Genomic DNA, 21,237 nt, shown 5'->3' on the forward strand with positions numbered 1-21,237 from the left:
CGTCTGCCGAAGACAAAACTTAATTCGTTTACATCCATCTTTCTTGTTTTCTGCCCTGGAAAGGGTTTATTCGATTAACAAAATAATAATGAAGATAAACAAATTTGTGAAGGGTCCGATTAAAAGAAAAATCATTTTGTGAAGGGTCCGTTTTTAAGTTAAAATATTTTGTGAATGGTCCGTTTTTATGAAAAGATATTTTGTGAAGGGTCCGTTAACGGACCCAAATTTCCTCTAAACAGACCCCTGCATAAGTTGACATAAATAAATATTAACATAAATTTATACACATATTTATACATAAATTTATACTAATTAAATTTCTATATTTTAACTAGCACATATTTAATTATGACATACATTGAAGTTCATTCGAATACATTGTGGTAGAAATAAAAAACCGAGCTATTTGCTTGTGAAATAATAAAACAATGAAAAACTTTAATATGACAAATTGACGTTTTTACTTAACACTAGAAATATTGATTGTAGATTTAAATTAAAAATAAAGATAAAACATGATTTAATATGTACAGTAATTGATTTTTGAAAAATGAAAAGTATAATTGATGAATATAGATAAATCATACCTTGATACATGATAAAATAACATATTTGGAGAAAATGCGGTAAATATATTTTATCAGAGAAGTATTGCTCAATAAATACAGTAGAATTTTCAAAATAATTTAACATGCATAAGTTGATATACCTTCTTAAATTATGAAATATAATTTATATATGTTTTTTTTTTAAATAAAATAAAAGTGTCAGTTGCACTAATTTACAAGCATTGTAGGTTTTAAGTGATTAAAATATTGCACAGTTTTAAATTTCGTTACTAATTTATAAAAAAAATTTCAGAAGGCACAGCATTTGGCATGCCTGGTTATAACACGAAAACATTATGTCTCCAAAGCAGTTTTAATGGCGATTAGTGCATTTTACTTATTATTTTTATACATTTTTAGGACTTGCCAAATGGAAGACCAAAGCTTACTTCTACACTGTACAGACACAGCGTGCATCGTCGACGTGCAATTTTAGTTGACAAAGTATCAAGAGTTATTTTCCCATTGTCATTTGTGATACTGAATACTATTTACTGGTCTTTTTACCTTGAAATTATTTAAAGCTGAAGAGCTCTTCTCTCAACAAACTGAAACTAAGCAACATGTTGGAGTCGGGAATAATACACCACCGATAAATGTTGAATAACGGCGCTGTAACGATTGCAGACATACAGAATAAAGTGACTGAATAACTCTAAATGTAAACAGAACACTACATAACAATATACAATGTAAAAGAAAAAGGAGATTCAAGTTTAATTTTTATTTTTCTATACTTTCTTACTTTATCTGAGTCTGCTATTATACGAGATGTTAATAAAAATAATTAAAGATTAAAAAATCCATTGGGAAAAAAATGGAATTAGAAAGAAATGTAAGGTTTGACGCATTCCTTCTGAGGAAATCCGAGATTTCCTTTCTAATTTAAAAAGTATAAATAGATGGCACTGCTCAAACCAAACAAAAAAAAAAGACTATTTCTGTTACGCGTTTGACCAATTCAGTTGCAATAACAGCATACATGCCAACTTTTGCGCATTTGGCGTAATATTTTATTTCTATATTTAAAGTGGTAGTAAAATGTATGCTTTCTATACATTCCTTACATTTATAATCTTTTTGACCACAACTATTTTGAAACAATTTAAGTATATATATATATATATGTTATACTTTAGTAAGGTTTATCAAACTGCAGCGTATGTTACTGCCTAAAATTGCAATTTAAATTACTTTTTACTACCACTGGGAAAAGGATTAAAAGTTGGCAGGTATAGCACAAGCAAATGTAAATTTTACCGTCAAATTGCATCATTATCTTATTGCAAATGGTGGTTATTTTAAAAATTTCATATATTTTCCCAGTTCGAAACGCCATCTGTTGAAGAACTTGCTAACTAATTGTTAAACTTATTGGCATAGGAATTCTTCAATTTCATAAGAATGCAGATAACCGTGCACTTCTATCATCTTTCGTTTCTTTCTAAATTCCTTTTTCAAATTGTCTGTTATTATGGATCCCGAGAGCAAACTTTTCGACAATCACTTTAAAATGTTTAATTTTAATAGGAAAACTGTATGACACAGTGATCAGTGATTTGTATTCAGTGGAAAAGTAACTGAACATTTTGCTTTCGTTACACGGTTAAAATAAAAACTTGACTTTAATCTGCCTGTTTCTTGAATATAAGCTATGTTAAAATACTGTAAATACAACGTTTTTATCACAAATAAATAAGAGCGAGTGATAGATGAGCATTTCGATACTAAGCGTGAATGTAATTAGTTCTGAGCAAAGCTGCCAACTACCATCCGTAGTAATTCATTTCTATATTTAAAGTGGCAATTAAATGTGTCTTTAATTTTTTGAGTTGATAAATTTAATTTACTATTTTGATTGCCACTACATTCAAATAAATCAATCTCATAGCTAAAAGCAAGTTATTGATTCCAATTAATGAAATGTTTACAATACATTGCCAACTTTTTTGTAATTTTCTATATTTGGGGAAATTCTTCCTGTGATTGTATATAAGTCGGAAGGTCAGGTCCCAGGTCAATGCCATATATATATATGAAGACAAAAAAAGTGAAAACTGGTTACAAAATTTACTTTATTTTTTAGCCTATTTTCGGAAACTATAAAATATCCATCACTACCAAAAAATTAAAAAAGTTAAAAAGAAAAAGTTAATTGCAATCACTTTCAGGCCTGTCCAAGGCACAGAAGGATTCTTAGTCTCCTTACTCGCTGATTGTACCAAAGCGGTCCCGCAGTGGACTGATCGTTAAGGCACGGTTCCCAGCAGATCACCGAAGTCAAGCATCACTGGCTGCGGTCAGTGTGCGGGTGGGTGACCACTTGGATCAGTCTGCGTGGAGATCGAGGGTGTGCGGTATTGGTCCTCGTTAAACTGTTCTACCGTAAAGTGCTCGACTTCGCGTGCAGGTCGTCGGGCTACCGAAACGGGGGTGCCATCTCTGCAGAGGATCAAAATTGTGATGGCATGTCTTCGGATCATCCTCAAGGATGTTTCCCAGACCGTCGCCAATAGCCCATTGTGCAGCTCTAGTGCGACGTAAACGAACTACAACAACAACAACTCTACCAATCCGATTATACAGCTCCGATACTTGTTTATTTGTAATTATTACGCTGTTACTACATTATTTTACTTTCAGTACAAAGAGAATCCTACTTCTTTTGGATACAAACTGTATTGCCAATTATAATAAAAAAATGTTGTGTTCCATTTCAAAAAGACTTGATTTTATTTTTCAAGAAGGTATGACAACATGTAATCTTCCATAAATAATACTCTTCATGATCAACTTATTTCAAATATAACAGTCGGTAGTGGCAAGAAAACTGATTTTATAAAAAACAAAATGAAGAGACACACTGTGCTCTAAAGAATTCGTGATTAAAAAAAACCCTACATGTTAAAAACTTATATTTGTTTAGTTAATCATTTAAATATGGTTTTTTTTATTTTAAACTTAAAGAACTAAAAGAAGAAAATATTTTTTTAGTATTATAAAACTTGGAACAACCTGCTATTTACCATTTTCTAATATTTCCGGAAACGTGTATTGTATTAATGAGTCCCGAGGCTCAAAATGTTTAATAAAGAGTTAATTCAACAAGTTAAAAAAAATTTTATTACAAGGCAATGATCTTTTGCCAACTACAACAGAAAGCCTTCATTCTGTTTTTCAAAGGTAGTTGGTATAGACTACTTAATAAGTGAACCAATTTGCCCCAAAACTTTCGCATATAAAATTCCGCTTTGGAAATTAATCTTATTTCAATATTTATACAGTGATGGTTAATAAGGAAGAAAAAAATTCATGTTTCCAAAAAAGGATAAGGATATACTTTGTGCTAAGTAGACTAAGGTAAAAAGAAATGGGGGGAAATATTAGCGATGAAAGTGCAGAAAAGGAGAGATTATAAATCTAATTCCATAAACAAAGAACATTCCTTGGCGTCTAAACACCAAATGATGGCTGAAAAGTAAAGAGACGAACGTTTGCAAAGTGGTTCATCGAATGGGGACAGAGGCACAAGTTTCAACAAAATAATAATAAAATAGGGAGATAAGAAAAAGAGAGCATTTAGCGAGAATTCCAGTGTTCAAGAGATTAAATTTCCTCCCTTAAAAACCCCATTACTGATATTAATAGCTGGGACGTGTGCCAAATTTCGCGTCAATGCGGTCTTGCGTATATTCAACAAACTAAACGTACCCTTAAACATCGACTTAAAGAACACGAAATATTTGTTCAAAATCAAAACATTAACCGATCTTTTATCGATATAGTTGGAATTCTAATCACAGGTTTGAGTTTTCTTCTGTTAAAATAATTCAAAATTGTTCTTGACTTGAATTGACTTAATTGACTTGACTTATGGGAGTCATTCCATATTTTGATAATTTTTCATAACTTAATGATCTTTCTAATATCCCACCGTTTCCCAATATTTGAAAGTCTATTCTAATTTAATCTGTTGCGCCCTGAGATTACTGCCAAATCCTCTCGCACCTGTTTCTTATTTCCCTATTTTATTATCTTCTTTAGACTTGTTCCTCTGTTTCTATTGGTTAAACCACTTTGTACATGTTTGTCTCTGCATTTCTCTACAATCATTTGGTTTTTAGATACTGAGGAAGGTTCTTGTTTGTAGAACAAAAACTAAAGACCATTTCCGTACTTTCATTTGTGCTTTATTCACGTTTTTGAGCCACTCTTTTTTTTTCTTCTTTAGCATAAGATATGTATTTGATAACACTGTTTCGTGTTTATCTACTTTGTATAAGCTGGCTAATATGCAAATGTGTTTAATTTTTCAGTGGTCTGATCGTAAAAATAGGTTTTTAAATTATAGAAACTGATGACGGAACAGCTAGAGTGAAGGGTTGGGGATCTATCCCCGGTGGAAACTAAAAGCCCTTCTAGTTTCAAATCAATGTGAATCACGTAGACTGGAAATTAACAGCATCTAGTACGTAATGCTGACATATGTGTCTGCATAAATTTTCTTTAAAATATATTTAGATAGCTATGTTATCGTAGCCTTATGTTTATGACTGCCAATATACATTAGGCTACGATAATACGCTTTCTATATTTTAAGGAAAATTTATCTTTGAAACAGAGAACAGCGAAGACGAATATCGGCACAAGATCCATAAAAATTTCTGGGGTCTTAGCAAAATATAATGAAATTAAACTTCTGGTGAGTACAGTGTTAACAGAAAAAAAAAAGCGCCATTTGACCAGCTTACTCTCTTCTAGAGGTTTTTATTTTTTTCGTTTAAGAGTTTTTAGCAAACTCTTTTAATTTTTTTGTTTTGTTTTTTTGTGAAAATTCTAAAAGAAAGCAGGGTTTTTTTTAGGGAAAAACAATTCAAATTTAAAAAAAAAACTAATTGAAAAAATAGTCATAATTGTGAAATTATAGTTAATAAGAATGCTGTAAAAAATAGTTATTAAATTCTTCAACAAATTCTCCATTTAACATTATTTTATCTCTGTATGGTGGATAGCTTACTTTAATTTACAATTAAAAATTTATTTTTGCTCTATTATTCTGTTTATAACGGTTAAGAATTTTATTTGTTCTTTGAAAAGTACTTACTACTACATATTATGACTAAAGTTTTTTTTTTCCAATTCCCTTCAGTAATTCTCGCGATATAGTTTTATTTTAATCTCTCAAGCAACGCTTATAAATGCAAAAAAAAAAATTCAACAGCTTATAACCAACTGAAATTTTTTTAAATATTATTCTGTAAAATTATTTAACCCTTTAACGGGTCCTTTATTTCTAGTAAAGGTAAATTAAAGTATTTTTGGAATTGAAATTGTTTTAAGAACAGTAATTGATATAAAAAGGAAAAACTCATTTAGTTTATAAAAATGCCATTTATTTGGTTGTAAATATATTTAACATGACCTATTAGGAACTTACTGACTTTTATTTTTCTTTATTTATTAAATAAATTCCTTAAATGCTACAAACTTCAAAAGGAATTATGTATTTTATAACTTTTATACGTTTTTTAAAAGTGACAAATGGTTACCAATTTTATTCAAACTCACTTCAAGAAAGCTGAAGTTATTGAAAAATGGAAACCTAAATTAAAAGTGGTAAAACGTGGTGGTAAGTATACTTTCCACGGTCTTCAAAAGGGTTAAACTCATAAAACCCTAATTAAAACACAGTATCAAAATATAATATTAACTTTCACTTTTTTTGGGGTGGATGGAAGTATGACATAATTTGCTTCAAAAATATCTTTTGTAAACTCAACTATATGCTTACTTATGACTTCTGTAAGTTGATATATTTAGGACGAAAAAGTAATCCTTTACAAATTAGTACATTTCTGATATTAATAGTAGTAAAATTTACATTATTTCGATTTCAACCAATCTAGAGTTAATAATTTTGATAAGGTTAAAATCAATATAGTTTATGAACGGAAATACAGAAAACAAGAAATAAAAAAAAAGAAAATTACAATACGGCAAGTTTTAAAACTATCTTACTTGAATGATTTATTCTAACTAAATAAATTAGTTGTAAGACTTCTCCCTTTTTTATTATTTTTACGATATAAATAGTATAATAAATAAAATTTTGAAAATCCCTCCAATCTTCTCACCTAAAGTGGCTGGGTGGCGCAGTTGGTTTGTCTTCGGTCTTCTGAGCCCAAGTCTGCGGGTTCGATCCCCGGCCCAGACACCGGATTTTCGGGATGCAGAAAATCCTCAGCGGCCATGTGTCGTATGATTATGCAGCATGTAAAAGATCCTTGGAGTGCCTTATTGGCTCTTGGCATTTCCGGCAAAATTAAATTCCTAGTGCACTTTAGCATCCAAATAGAGTCTCGGTGCTGCCATCTAGTGTGGCAGAAACTAGACGTCCAAATTAACATGACCAACGGTATCTCACCCATTGTGGTGGTCCTGAAAGAGTGGATACCACTTCTGGAGAACGCACTAGGTCTGCTCATGTGTGCGCACTTGGGCAGCTCATTGGAAATAAAAATCTTCTCACCTAAAAAATTTGAATTGAATTAAATGTAAGGTTTATTGGCCAAAAATCCAAAGGAGGATATTCGCCAAACAACGCGTTATAACGGATCAAAAGGAAAAATGTATATTACAATTTTATCTTTTTAAAATACTTTGGCGAGTTAAGTATATTTAAAAGTCAATAAAATCTGATAAAAGCCTAATTACATAAAATAGGCAAAACTGTACACGTTTAATAAATAAGAGTAAATAAAATCAGATAATACCTGCTACATACAATATAAAATACCAGTTGCAAATTAAAAAAATGTTAGGATGATGCATTTCACCCAGCAAATCCTTCATACATAAAACAGTGCTATAACACGATGTCGGTTAAAACAGGGACAAATGTGGTGAAGCGTAAGTAAAACGTTACAAGTGTCGCATTTAGGAGAAGGTTCTCCGAACAAATGAAGATGGGTAAGTAGCTGGAATGCAGGAAATGATCTCGGCATTTGGCGACGGACGTTTTCAAGCGCCACTAACCGATTCGTCGAAATTGGACAGTCATGAAGTAGAATTTTTCAAAAGTTGAAGAAAATCAAGTCCTTATTGCAGTGAGTCTTGACTTGAAGTAGTACATCATTGGGAAATGGATTAGTAGCAGGGCTGAAAGTCCGTAAATAGCAAGGCGGAAATGAGAAAAACTGGTAAAAAAAAACAAATTTCATTTTTAATTTTTTTTTTCGGGAATAATATAATATCCATAACTACCAAATTCTTTTAACGGAAAAAATTTAAATATTGAATTGCCTCTTCCCCGAGAGAAAATTAATAGCAGCGAATTATTTATTGCTAAGAATAGATTCCCAAAAATTATCAATTATTGAAATAGTTTTACTACCAGAATTTTCTCTTTTCCGTCTCGCTTTCAGGAGAGACGAGTGTGGCCGATTCTGAGACGAGTAAGCTTTATGCCTGTATTAGGTCGACGACTCACCTTAAAAAATTGTTTTACATAGTTAACTTTAGATAATGAACTACATTAGTTACGAGTTTCATTTTATAAGTTAATCCCAAAAATATTTTAACTTTAACACGTTCACGCCGGGAAAAGTGAAAATACTGGTACGGGAAAAGAGAATATACTGGTAGAAGAACTATTTCAATATTAGATAATATTCGGGAGGAGTTAATCTATTGTCAACGATAACAATTCACTGTAAGGAAATTTAATTACGGCGATGAAGCAATTCAATATAAAAATTGCACCCGTTAAAAACAATTGGTAGTTATGGATTTTTATTATTCCCGGAAAAAAACTAAAAAATGAAATTTATTGTTACCAGTTTTTACTCCGGTGCGCTGCCAAGATGAGACAATCTAGCGTGACCCACCGGTGGGTCACCCCGGTGTGAACGTGTTAAACTATTTGAAAAAATAAGCCTTATAAAGGGTTAAGTTTAGAGATATTTTTAACTATGTGGGTAAGATTTTTAATTAGGTTTATTTCAGTTAAAACATAGGTATCTAACAAAATTTTGATAGTGCTTGTTATTACAGTCAAAAGAATGATTATGTTGATAATTATGGTGATTAATTAGCAAAATTATGTTGATAACTACCTATAACGCATAATAACTGGTAACGTAGTCGAACAAAAAGAATTTCAAAAAAAACGTCCTATGGTACTAAATACAGTTACAAATATCTATTACTTTTATGTTATATGTTTAGTTTATTATGATGTTTAGCTTAATGATCTAAATAGCTTTTGTTTTAAACCATCATAAATTAGCATTGCTTCTCTATTATTTTCCATAACGGAAATATCACGCTTTTAATTATTTTAAATCATCATTAATTACTATAACTTGAATAGTAATAACTTTAATCCCCAAATTAACTTATCTAACATCAAGTTACTTAAATTTAACCAAAAGCACTTTATTATCACCCTCAGCAATATTCATGCAATTATATCAAGGGTGTCAACCCATCACGAAAATTTTCGTGACCTTCATTCAAAATTTTATGATTTTCAAGGGATTTCTGAGCTATTTTTTAAGACGAATGGGAATAACTTCTTTTAGTTTTAATTAGTAATTAAGAGCCATTATTTTGAAGTTCAGACAATAAATTTCATATAAAATCTCTTTATTCTAACTTATTTTGGAGAGTAAGATCCATCGTTACAGTCTCAAAAAGAAGAAGGGATGTGATTTTTAACATAGCATTTACATACAAGTTTGGTAATTTTTTTCTCTAGAAAATAGGGTGATTTCCCATTTATTTTTTTACACGTATATATTTTTTTACAAGTATATTTTTTTCACCTACACAATGTATAGTTTTTTTTTTATTTGAGTGACGATGCTGTTTTGAGAAAAGCTAAATAAAAAAAAGGGCAGATCTTGCAGTTCTTGAAAGTATAGGTAAACAAGTGTAGGCCACAGACGACTAAAAATGTAAGAAGTAGAAATTTAATTCACTTTTATTTAATTATTTTCTTTTTAATTATTCAGTCGTAACTAGCACTATGACTTAACATTTAAAATTACTATTGATATTTAAATCAAATACACACACTGAAAATTGTTTAACTAATAGACTAAAAAAAATTCGATAAAAATGTCTGATTTTTATTGTCAGTATTTTTCTATTTGCAGTAATCTAGGACACCCGTGACAATCCTAGAAACTACGCAAAATCTATAATAATAAGAGTCTCTGACTATCTTCCCTGCTTAAAATCCTAGCTTTTCCAGGACACTTTCCTTTTCACACCGTTTTTAAAAAGTTTATATTTTACTCAACTTAATATCACCACAAGATTCCATAAGAAATTCTTTATAATAAAAAACAAAATTCTTTGAAATTTAATCCGATTTTAAAGATTTTAATCCGATTTTAAAGATACTGTTTCTTGTACTTACAAGTAAGTGGTAGATATAAATAAGGTGAAAATTTCAATTACGAATTTGGTTAAATTTTTTTAAAATATAGATATTGTAGGCAATATATCAAATGGTTTTGTTAATAATTATTTTTTATTTGTTACTGAATCGATTTCTGAGTTCAACATTTCTTTTGGTAGCGATCCATTTGGAAATGATTTGAAATTCTCTTAGTTTTGTTAAAGCTTAAAATGTATCTGGTCTTTTCATTTTTTGAACTTCTGTAGTTTTTAGTAGTACTTACTGCTCCTTTAATACTTGATTTCAAATTATTCACTCCACATCAATGATAAGATACGTAAGCCAGTTTAGATTTGAATCCTAATCCTTTAAATAAAACTGGTAAAAAAATTATTTCATTTCTACCATTATTTTAATATAGAGCTATAATATTTGTGTATATCGACATGTGGGGCTACTTTGTGCAAATTTGAATTTGGCACTTTTCAAGTGCTGCTATTCAGTATTATATTATTTTCACGTTAAAAATGTGTGGAATTTGAAGATAGAAGTCTATTACTACAAACATTTTTTCGAGTTTTAAACCAATCTCAGAGTGTGTTTTGTTTATCCAATGTCAACAACTTTCCGAGAACGTCGAAAAGTGTGAGTGGAAACTTCAGCTGTGAAATGCAAAGACGTTGATGAAACAATTTTCGTGAGTGCAAAATGTTTTATTTATATATTAATATTACATCATGTATTCGTTAGCGTTAAAAAATTTTGAAAATTAATAACTTGTCGTTGTTGTTGTTAATTTACGTCGCACTAGAGCTGCACAATGGGCTATTGGCGACGGTCTGGGAAACATCCCGGGGGATGATCCGAAGACATGCCATCACAATTTTGATCCTCTGCGGAGGGGATGGCACCCCCGCTTCGGTAGCCCGACGACCTGCGCGCGAAGTCGAGCACTTTACGGTAGCACAGTTTAACGTGGACCAATACCGCACCAATAACGTGGACCAATATCTGCTGGGAACCGTGTCTTAACGATCAGTCCACTGCGGGACGAAAATTAATAACAAATAAACGGAAAATGAAAAAGAATGCACTGTGGGGCTACTTTGTGCAAAGTTTCATTCGTTTTTTTTCGACAGAAAAATTGTCAGGCGTTATAAAAAAAATACCTGGAACGAGAAACTACCGTGATTACACTTTAGAAAAGCTGCAACAATGTTTGCAAGCAGTAGCTGGTGGTATGTCGATTGCAGAAGCTTCTCGGAAGTACAAAATCCACAGAAATACTATATCTAATAAAATTCACAGGAAACAAGTGAAACGTGCTGGTAAACTATTATTTTTCTTCTACTCAGATTTTTCTAATGAATTAATCAAACGATTTAACACATAAAAATATATTTTATAGGACATCAGGTGATTTTGACAGAAACTGAAGAGCAAATTCTGCCATGTTCATTCAAGCATGTTATGTTCAAATTTATCAATATTATAAATGTTAATGAATATGTAATAATTATTATTTTTGAAATTTCATCCATTTCTGTGTTCAAAAATGTATATGGTTTCCTTTTGGTTAAACTCAAATGTTTTGAAATAAACATTCTTTTTAAGAAAAAATTCTTTATAAAAAATGGTTTTTTACCGCTATATCTACTAATATCTACTATATCTAAACTAATATCTTTACATTTCTATATGTTTTTGTTATTAAAAATGTCAACAATTAACTTTTTTAACAATTTTATATCAATATTTTACTAAAAACATGATTATTAAACTGAATTCCTATATCGCTGCACAAAGTAGCCCCACTTGGGGGCTACTTTGTGCAAGGTATGTTTTGACTTATTATTTGTAAATATTACACACAAATAATGCCAATAGTGATCAAATTCACTCGTCTGAGTCCAGTTATGAATATAATATCGATAAATTTTACTAAAGTTTGAATTAACATAGTTTTTTTACATGTCAAAGTTCAAAAACTGCGAAATCCTGCACAAAGTACCTAATGTATCCACATGACGGTACCTAAAGTTTCACTATTAAATATGCATACAAATAGTTTTTAGTTTCTTGAAAAAAAATATAGAAGCGATGGGGGGATTTCCGTATCGTGAACTGTGGCAGAATAATCGCCAAATCTGAACAACTTTTGGACAGTGGCCGGCGAGAAACTAAAAAAGAAATCACAGAAAGGAACCAACTCGAAAAATATAACTCGTAGCCACCCCAGAGCAAACATCTACATATTTTATTTTTTTAAAAATTGCAAGTTTAAAATCTATTTGACAGCTTGGCGATTACAGTTGGCGCTGCAGGTCACGATACGAAGCGATATGCTCTAGCAAAATAAAATTACAATGCTGCGGCTGCTTTCGTATGCCTGTAAAGCAGATCGGTGCTATTGTTCTCGTTTTCCAGTGATACCATCTATGGCCAAGAATTCGACTTCTGCCACACCCATACATCTCACCCGTTTATAGGGCGGACCCATTCATTCATCCACAGATCGTAATTTTGACCTGAATCAGAGAACGATCGATCTCCAATCCAGTACCCAGATATTGATTTGTTTTGGGAACATGAAGGACTTTGCGATTCGACAGATTTAAAGTGCATCAGTCACCATTTACTACGCGGGGAATCTTCGGCCGGCGGGGTTCGAACCCACGAACATGGACCCAGATCCCTACCGACCAGGCTATCACGGCTCCATTAGTTTACAATTGTAGACAAATATATATTTTCCTTTTTTTTGTGATTTTAAACACATCATCAATGATACTTAGACTGAGTGTAGAAACGGAGTCCCTGCCCGCGAAGCGGTCACTCCACTTTTTCATTTGTATTGGTGCCCTGGGGCAACTGAAGTACTGTCTGTAGTAGGTAAAAACAAGAGTAGTAGCAAAAGTTCTAGTAGATTTTAGTTTAAACTTTCAGCCAGGCTTTGAACTAAAAATTGTAGAGGTAGACATGTGGCGGGAAACTCCTGAATATGAGGCCACATGAATCATATGAAGGTCACTTCCTGCTCGAGGGAGCATCCTTAACAGCATCAATGTTTTGGTTTATTGGTACAACATAAATTTACAGGCTAAATTTGTGTGCTCAATTAAGGCTTATAAACCTTTGTAGGTGTCAAGTAGAAGGACAAATAGCACAATATAGAGTAGGACATCACAAAATATACATCCAGGGTTCCGGCGGGGTTCGAACCCGCCACCTGCACGCTCCCGCTCTGCTAGGGAGGCCCCGCATCAATGTTAAACATGGTTTAATTTAATATTACGTAGTGTTGATGAAATAAACTTTATATATTAAAAATATGAAAAGAAAAACACAAATTTTGCAACGCTTAAAAGAAAAAGGAATATTTTATTAGAATTAAGTAAAGGTTGAAAATTCTCAATGTAAATTTGGGTAAGGATTTCCTAGCACATGGAGCTATCTGTTCTTTCATCGAAAATTAAATTAAAGGGAAAAAAGGCAGTGGAATTTGTGACAGCAAATCTATATGGTGAAAAATTTAAACACTATAAAAAAGACTATATACAATATTTATACTACTTTTGATAATAAAACAAGACAATTTGAATTCCGGTCAGCAACACTTCCTCGCCTATTCCCAATTGCTTCACCACTGCTGGTTGAAAAATAAAGCATTCTGGTTTTATCTGAATATTTTTTTTTAATATTTAAAATCGAAGAGTAAGCTAAAAAAGTTTAACTATCGATATATGTCTTTATTCTCACTGTTATATATTTATTTTAATTAGCACGTGTTAAGTTTGGATCGGAATCGGGGCTAAAATAAAAATTATTTCATTTCTATCTTTATTTCAACACAAGTAAACTGTCTGTGAGACTTATTAACAATTGAAATATATTTATTTATTCGTGACGTTTCTAAACCTAACTAAACCTGTCCTAACTAAAAACTAACCAAGGCGCAATGGTTCATTAGAAATAACGTCATCAAACCTCAAGATCTACCCACTTGACCAATTGCAAAGCTAAAGCGAATTTTTTTTTTCATTAACGCCATCAAGTGCGATGGATGGCAATCTTAATGATATTTTTGAGATCGAAAATTTGGAAGAATAAGTCTCAATTAGACTTATTGCTGCATTTTAATGTAGCGATGCATCATTTTCAAAACATCAAAATTCCTAGTACTTAGTAAGTAACCAGTAAATTTAGCCAATTTCGACTACTTCAAAATGTAGTCTTTTTCTAATTTAAGAACATTTTTCTGCTATATCACTTCAACTGTACAGATCTTTGTGTGTAACTAAATTTTCACAAATATGCATACAAATAGTTTAGTTTTTTGAAAAAAAATATAGAAACAATGGGGAGATTTCCTTATAATCGTTAAGTCTGAACAACTTCCGTGGGCAGTGACCAGTGAGAAACTAAAAAAAAAAAATCACAGAAAGGGACCAACTCGAAAGGTATAACTCGTAGCCACCCCGGGCAAACATCTACATGTTTTATATTTTAAAACATTACAAGTTTAAAATCTATTTGGCACCTTGGCGATTGTAGTTGGCGCGACAGGTCACGATAATAAAAAAAACTTCGCAACAAATATTTAAAGGCCATATAAACTAATAGTCATGCTCTTAAATTCTGATATAAGTTTATTAAAAGTTCTGCTCCAGTTCCCGACCACTGTACAAGATTATCCGCTAAAAATTTGAATATTAGAGAGAATTCTTTAAACTAAGCTTGACAACCTTTATTCTTCAAAATTTATAAATCTGCAAATAAAATTTAAATAAAGAATAAATCTTGCTACCATTCTAGATAGCACTATGGCAGTATTTAAACAAATTTAAAATATTATAATTATTTTGACTTTTACACAGAGATTCTGAGTTGTAGAGAAATAAGACGGAAATTGAAGAAGGTATCGATTTGGTTTCATTAGACATAGCTATCAACTATTTAGCTTTTTGTGAAAGAATGTTTTTAGTGTTTGTTAAATATCATATAAAAGAAACAGAATTTTTTTTAAAATTTCTCCCCGCAATTCGATGAAGTATTTAAAGTTTTTGCCTCTCAAGTACAGCAGATCGAAATTTTTTGAAAAATTTTGAATTTTTCATCTAGCAGTCGCTCAATAGTGAAAAGATCACAAAAAGTGGTAAAAGTAAAAGTCGTTTTTAATTTTTAGATAACTTGCAGGTTGTAAAAAATCAAATTTATTAAGGGGACACGGGACCTTTAAAATGAATTTTAAANAAGACTGATTTATGAAACATTTTTAGCCGAAAAATTTTTTTTCAAAAATTTGATCATTTTAAGGTCCCATGTCCCCTTAAACAGAAAATTATACATTCACGCTTAAATTCCGTAACCATTAGGAAAAAACATACGCAAAAAGCATAAAAGAAGTTCTGAGTTATCGACTGCTATGCCGTTTGATTCACATGTGATTTTTATTATTGTTCAAAACATGTAAAAATAAATATGTATGTTGTTATTTATTGCGAGATAAAAAAATTGTTTTTAAGCACACCTGAGACTTTTTATGTTATTTTTCCAAAGTTTCAAAATAATAATAAAAGAACTCTGATATATTAACAAATTAATAAAAAAGCTAGAAAAAATATCTCTTTTAAGACTTAAGAAATTGTGTAAATAAACATTAGGGAGAAACAAATGGCCGCGCAAGAAAGTCCTTATTCAAAAATTTTATTCGCTGACAAAAAAAACAAACTTCATTTTTTAATTCAATTATTAATCTCCATACGACAGGAACCTACTCAACTACATTTTTATACAATTTCCAGTAATTATTCAGCTTCTAAGTTTTTTTTTCTCTTTTTAATCATTGAAAATGACAAAATATAATCTTACATAGAACGAAAAATGTGCGCCTCATTTATGTGTCTAAAAAATTAGATTATAATGCTTTCAAAATTGTAAATTATTTTTGCATTTTCTATTTTTTTTCTTTTGGTGTAACTTTTTTTCACTGTTTGTTTCGTTCAAAACTTGACATTCGTGCATGACAGAAAGCTAAATTTATTTTTACCTCTATAAAATATGCTTGTTTTTTCAAGCAAAAAAGGAGAAAATATTCGCTAACATAAATTTCTCTTAATTACATTTATTCTAAATTATATTTTATTATATTTCTAATATTACGCCCCACTTTTCTGTGTGATGTTTAATTTATTAATTCGGATAATTTCAATAAATTTATAGTTTGTTTAAGTGGAATTTAAACTTTAAGTCTCAATTAAATTGTTTTGGATTGTCATGTATTGAGTGATTCATTGCAACATTTTTATTTTTATACGCATACCGTCCAACTACTACAGAATTTCCCTTAGTTTTAGAAAATATTTTCCATGGTGTCACCATGAAAAATATCATTATCACTCAGTGATAACAAAATAAGACATTAATGTTTTAATAAATTAGATTCATAATAATTTTTACTACCAAAGTAAATAATTTAAAATAAATTATACAAAGTCAGATTAATATTTCAGCCAGCAATCGCGAAAAATAATTCCCTCTAAACTCAAAGTTTTATCATTTAACACGTTCACGCCGGGAAAAGTAAATCACTGGTAGAAGAACTATTTCAATATTAGATAATATTCGGGAGGAGTTAATCTAGTCTCAACAATAACAATTCACTGTTAGGAAATTTATCACGGCGAAGAAGCAATTCAATATAAAAATTGCATCCGTTAAAAACAATTGGGAGTTATGGATTTTTATTATTCCCGGAAAAAAACTGAAAAATGAAATTTATTGTTACCAGTTTTTACTTCGGTGCGCAGCCAAGATGGGAAAATCTAGCGTGACCCACCGGTGGGTCACCCCGGCGTGAACGTGTTAAGTAAAAAAATTCTTTTAACTATTCTCATTTTATCTAGCTTATGGGCTTTAATACCCCCAATATTTTAACTAAACTAGTTTTATATCTATTTTTAATATCTTAACTTTTAAGTGTTTTTCCTGTTTTTTAAATCTCTAATTTTACCATAAACTGGCTTTTTACCTTTTAAAACTTGATTATCCTCTTAATCTTTTTTATTCTCTATTTTTACTAGGCTTTACAGATTTTATAAATGTTCGTCATTTCAGTCCTCAACAACGGTTTTTCTTCGATATTTTCGACATCTCCAGCTCACGACCTATTAGTCAAATCTGATGGACTGTTCTCCAAGTCTTAATGTAATTCCCACTTTTTAGCGAAGTGTCTCTGAGTTGGACAGGGCTGAAAGCCAATATATATCAAGACGGAAAAAGCATAAAAACTGGTAACAAATAAATTTCATTTTATGCTTTTTTTCTGGAATAAAAAAAATCCATAACTGCCAGTTATTTTTAACGGATGCAATTTTCATTTTGAATTGCTTCTTCGCCGAATTAAAATTAAATTCAGTGAATTGTTTATTGTTGAGAATAGATTAACTCCTCCCGCATATTATCTAATATTGAATTAGTTCTCCTACCAGTATTATCTCTTTTCCGTCTCACTTTCAGGCCTGGTGTTGAACTTTAAAATTTGTTTAACTATTTTATGTGTAACGGTAATTTTAACCTTATACTATATAAGGGTCCTTTGACCCGGATTCCATGATTATACGTAAACATATTTTTTTGCTGTTATTAATTTAACATTTAATTTTTTTCCACTTATATTATACATTATGCGTGCAAATTGTCTAATAATGCCACGGAGGGGAGCTTCTCTGGGTCTCTCGATCCGATGCGTGTGCCGGTGCTGACCTGTCCCTTCTCACCTGAGGAAGGGGGCTGTCGTAGCGACGAGTCTGTTGTTCCCCGTATACCCAAATTTGGGGGAGAGGGAGAAAATTAAACCTTAGGAGGGACATTATGACCGCATGAGTTGAACACAGAGTGCTTTATTCCGATGAGATCACTATCATTATTTAGCACTTGCTAACTCGAAAAGCTCGCAAGTACGATATAGCGAATAATATGCTCAGGTACACTGGTGTGCAAAAATAAGGATGAAGGGTTTTTTCGAATGTTAGTTTGAACAGCAGAGTTAAAAATCGCACCATAGGATCCTCAAAATGTAAGAATATGGAAAGTAAACAGCTTCCAAAAAAGAAAAAAAACATTTTAATCCACAAGAACAATAAGGAGCTTAATTGAAATATAGGCTTAAAACAAAATTATAAAAATGACCAAAACATTAAAAAGTAAGGTAAAACAACGTTTAAAAGCACAAAAAATAAATAAATTGCAGACAGCTGTTTCGGATGCTCAAAGGGCAACCTTCATCAGTGCAACAGGATTGCACTGATGAAGGTTGCCCTTTGAGCATCCGAAACAGCTGTCTGCAATTTATATATTTTTTGTGCTCTTAAACGTTGTTTTACCTTACTTTGTATTTCAGCACAAAGGTCGCCCTTATGTGTATTTATGACCAAAACATTGTTGCGCGGGATTATCAAGGAAATTCCAGCCTTTAGTATGGGATATGATCACTTTTCACTGCTATGCAGGATTGATCTGTCCATGCTGACGACAAGGTTGTTAAGAAGCTCTTGAGAAAATTGCCGCCATTCCTGTTGTAGTGCTAATCGCAACTGCGGAATTTTGCTGGAGACGTGCTGCCAAGCGTCTACCTAGAGTGTACCACACGTGTTAAATTATATTAAAATCCGGGGACCTTGCCGGCCATTCCATGCGTGCAATAACTTCATTCTCTAACAGTTCTATGACAGCCACTGTACGATGAGGTGTAACATTATCGTCCTTGAAGATGAACTCAAAACCCACAGCACCTCTAAGAAGAAGCACATAAGAAACCTTGGTACAAAATCAGTTGTGAAATCTTTTTTAAATTTTTTTTCTTCCGAATCTGTAGAATAAATTTTCACGCCTATCGTAAATTGGCGTGAAAGACTAAAACACATATCCCTCCACAAAAAATGTTTAATCATTAAAAAAATTCGGGAGTTTAATATTTCCCCGATTTTGAATAAAAAATACTTGTTCCCTTTCTTTTTTCTGAATTTTAAAACAAACATTTTGTCCATCATGTGCATAAATTTAAAAATCAAACTTTTGAGCTCAATTTTAGATATTAATTTGTTAATTTAAAAAATTAACAAATTAAAAAACCGTCATTTTTATATCATTTTGACTTTAATGGATTTCAAGGGGTTACTTGTTAATGAATACAAGTTTATATTTTTTTAAACAAAAATCATAATGTTACAAATTAATTTATTACGACAAATTTCGAAAGTAAAAACAAAATTTATAAAGATTTAATAGTTTTAACTAAATTTAACATAATTAGTTACATTTAATTATGTTTATGTTATTTAAAACTCCTTTTTATATGCAAATATTAAATTATGATTTCTGGTTTGGTTTCTAGGTATTTTATTCGCTTGAATTACTTATACGTAGAGGTGGGAAAAATTTCTTTAAGCTACAGTTACTAAACCGAAAATATTATATTAAATCATAAGTTTAGCCACCACTATAAAAAGTTTCGTTCTAAGTGGAGCAAGTTGGCATCTGTGCATTACCATAAATGCCAAACATGCTCTGCTTTGAAGAAAAAGTGATTCTTGGTTCAGAAATTTTGATTAAAATCTATTTCACCCACCTCTTATTATAAATTCAAAACTTCATGTAAAGCTCAATTTCTTTTAATAATTTCTGTATATAAATTCAATGTCTTTGTAAACATTAACAAAAAAACTGGTTTTTAATAAGTTTCAGTCTTCAGTTTTGCTTTGTAAAGACTTCCCTAAAATGGAACATTTAGCATCCCTGCATTAGAGTGTTTGACATTCAATATATCTATTTAACTTACTTATATGTAATGGCAGACAAAATTCTTTTAATCCTAATTCATTAAAATGTTAATACATGATTCGAAAAAAAACATTTTTTTGTAGCAACTGGATTGTATGTGTATGAAGTAATTCTTGAAATAGCACGAGTGATAATATCGCAATCAAAAAACTAAATTACTCGAACACAATATTTTAAATTTAATAAATGAATAAAAAGAAATGAAATTCGAAACACAAATTGTGAAATGCAGATCGCATTAAAAATATTAATTACCCTTCAAAATGTTTAAATAAAATTCTCTTTTAAAATACTCAAAAGACTCTTTTAAGGATAATTTAAAAAGCATTACAATTCGCATTAAACTAAATCAATTAAAAGGAAGGAAACAGAAAAGAAAATAGATAATGGCATTTTAATGAATCTTTATCATTAAAGCTCAAATGATTTTAAAAACATAAAAAGACCTTTAAAAAGTTTAAATTCAATAAAAAAACTTTTTTATTTCATAATCCATAAAAAAAAATCAAGACTAATTACTCAAATGTAACTTTCATAGAAATGCTCCGAACAAAGGTTTGATACAAAGATAGATATTTTGATACTAGGATATTCATCATTTATTTGAGTTTAAATACAATTTCATTTTCAGATTCTATTTAACATGATAAATCATTTTGAAGAACATGCTTAAATACTACGAAAATTAACATTAAAAATTCATGCCGGTTTATCTTTTAGAACTTTATAAAGTTAAAACTCCATCAGTAATCTTAAATATTTATATTAGATTAATGTTGTTGTATCAAATTAAATGGTCACAATATATTTCATATTTTATTATATAAATATTTTAGCTTCTCTTTATATTAAAATGTCACTCTCAGGAGGTTTAAAAAATTTTTAAGAACATTAATCATCAATACACTATCTACAGGAAGATTTTAAATGAAAGCAAAGCAGCATTTGTAAAGTAAAGAAATGAACATGCTATAGTTTCGGTTCTATAAACAAGAAATTTCCTTAATGACTAAACACCAAAATTATTTGGAAATTAATGAATATTTTTTGTAACAATGTGTTTACGGTTGTACAAAAACTTCTCTGTCTTTTTAAAATTACCACATATTAAAAAAACAAAAAACAATAGATGAATAAAAAGTAAACATTTGCTTCAGAAAAACTAACCACTCTTGACGACACGCTGATTCGCTTATGTAACCACTACGAGACGGGCGAATCATATATGCTCAAGATGGCGGCAATCAGGGTAAAAATTTAATCTGGTAGGCAATATATTTCTATATCTGTTTATTTAGGTCGAGGAGTCATAATAGTTGATTTACTTATAGAGTTACACTTTGAACTAATATTAGTTAGACGTGTAGAAGCAAAAACAAG

The 21,237-nt window shown here is 30.8% G+C and overlaps 1 protein-coding gene across 1 annotated transcript in view; it reads left to right on the forward strand.

Annotated features, from left to right (window-relative positions):
- Window positions 1–3,343, forward strand: part of LOC107440721 (glycine receptor subunit alpha-2) — a 48,351-nt gene extending 45,008 nt beyond the window's left edge. The window contains exon 8 of the mRNA XM_043047056.2: window positions 972–3,343. Within this exon, the coding sequence (XP_042902990.1) occupies window positions 972–1,133 (162 nt within the window). The 3' untranslated portion in view covers window positions 1,134–3,343. The remainder of the gene's footprint in view (window positions 1–971) is intronic.
- Window positions 3,344–21,237: the final 17,894 nt, after the last annotated feature.

The sequence above is a fragment of the Parasteatoda tepidariorum genome, chromosome 10, assembly GCF_043381705.1.
Source record: "Parasteatoda tepidariorum isolate YZ-2023 chromosome 10, CAS_Ptep_4.0, whole genome shotgun sequence".
NCBI lineage: Eukaryota > Metazoa > Arthropoda > Arachnida > Araneae > Theridiidae > Parasteatoda > Parasteatoda tepidariorum.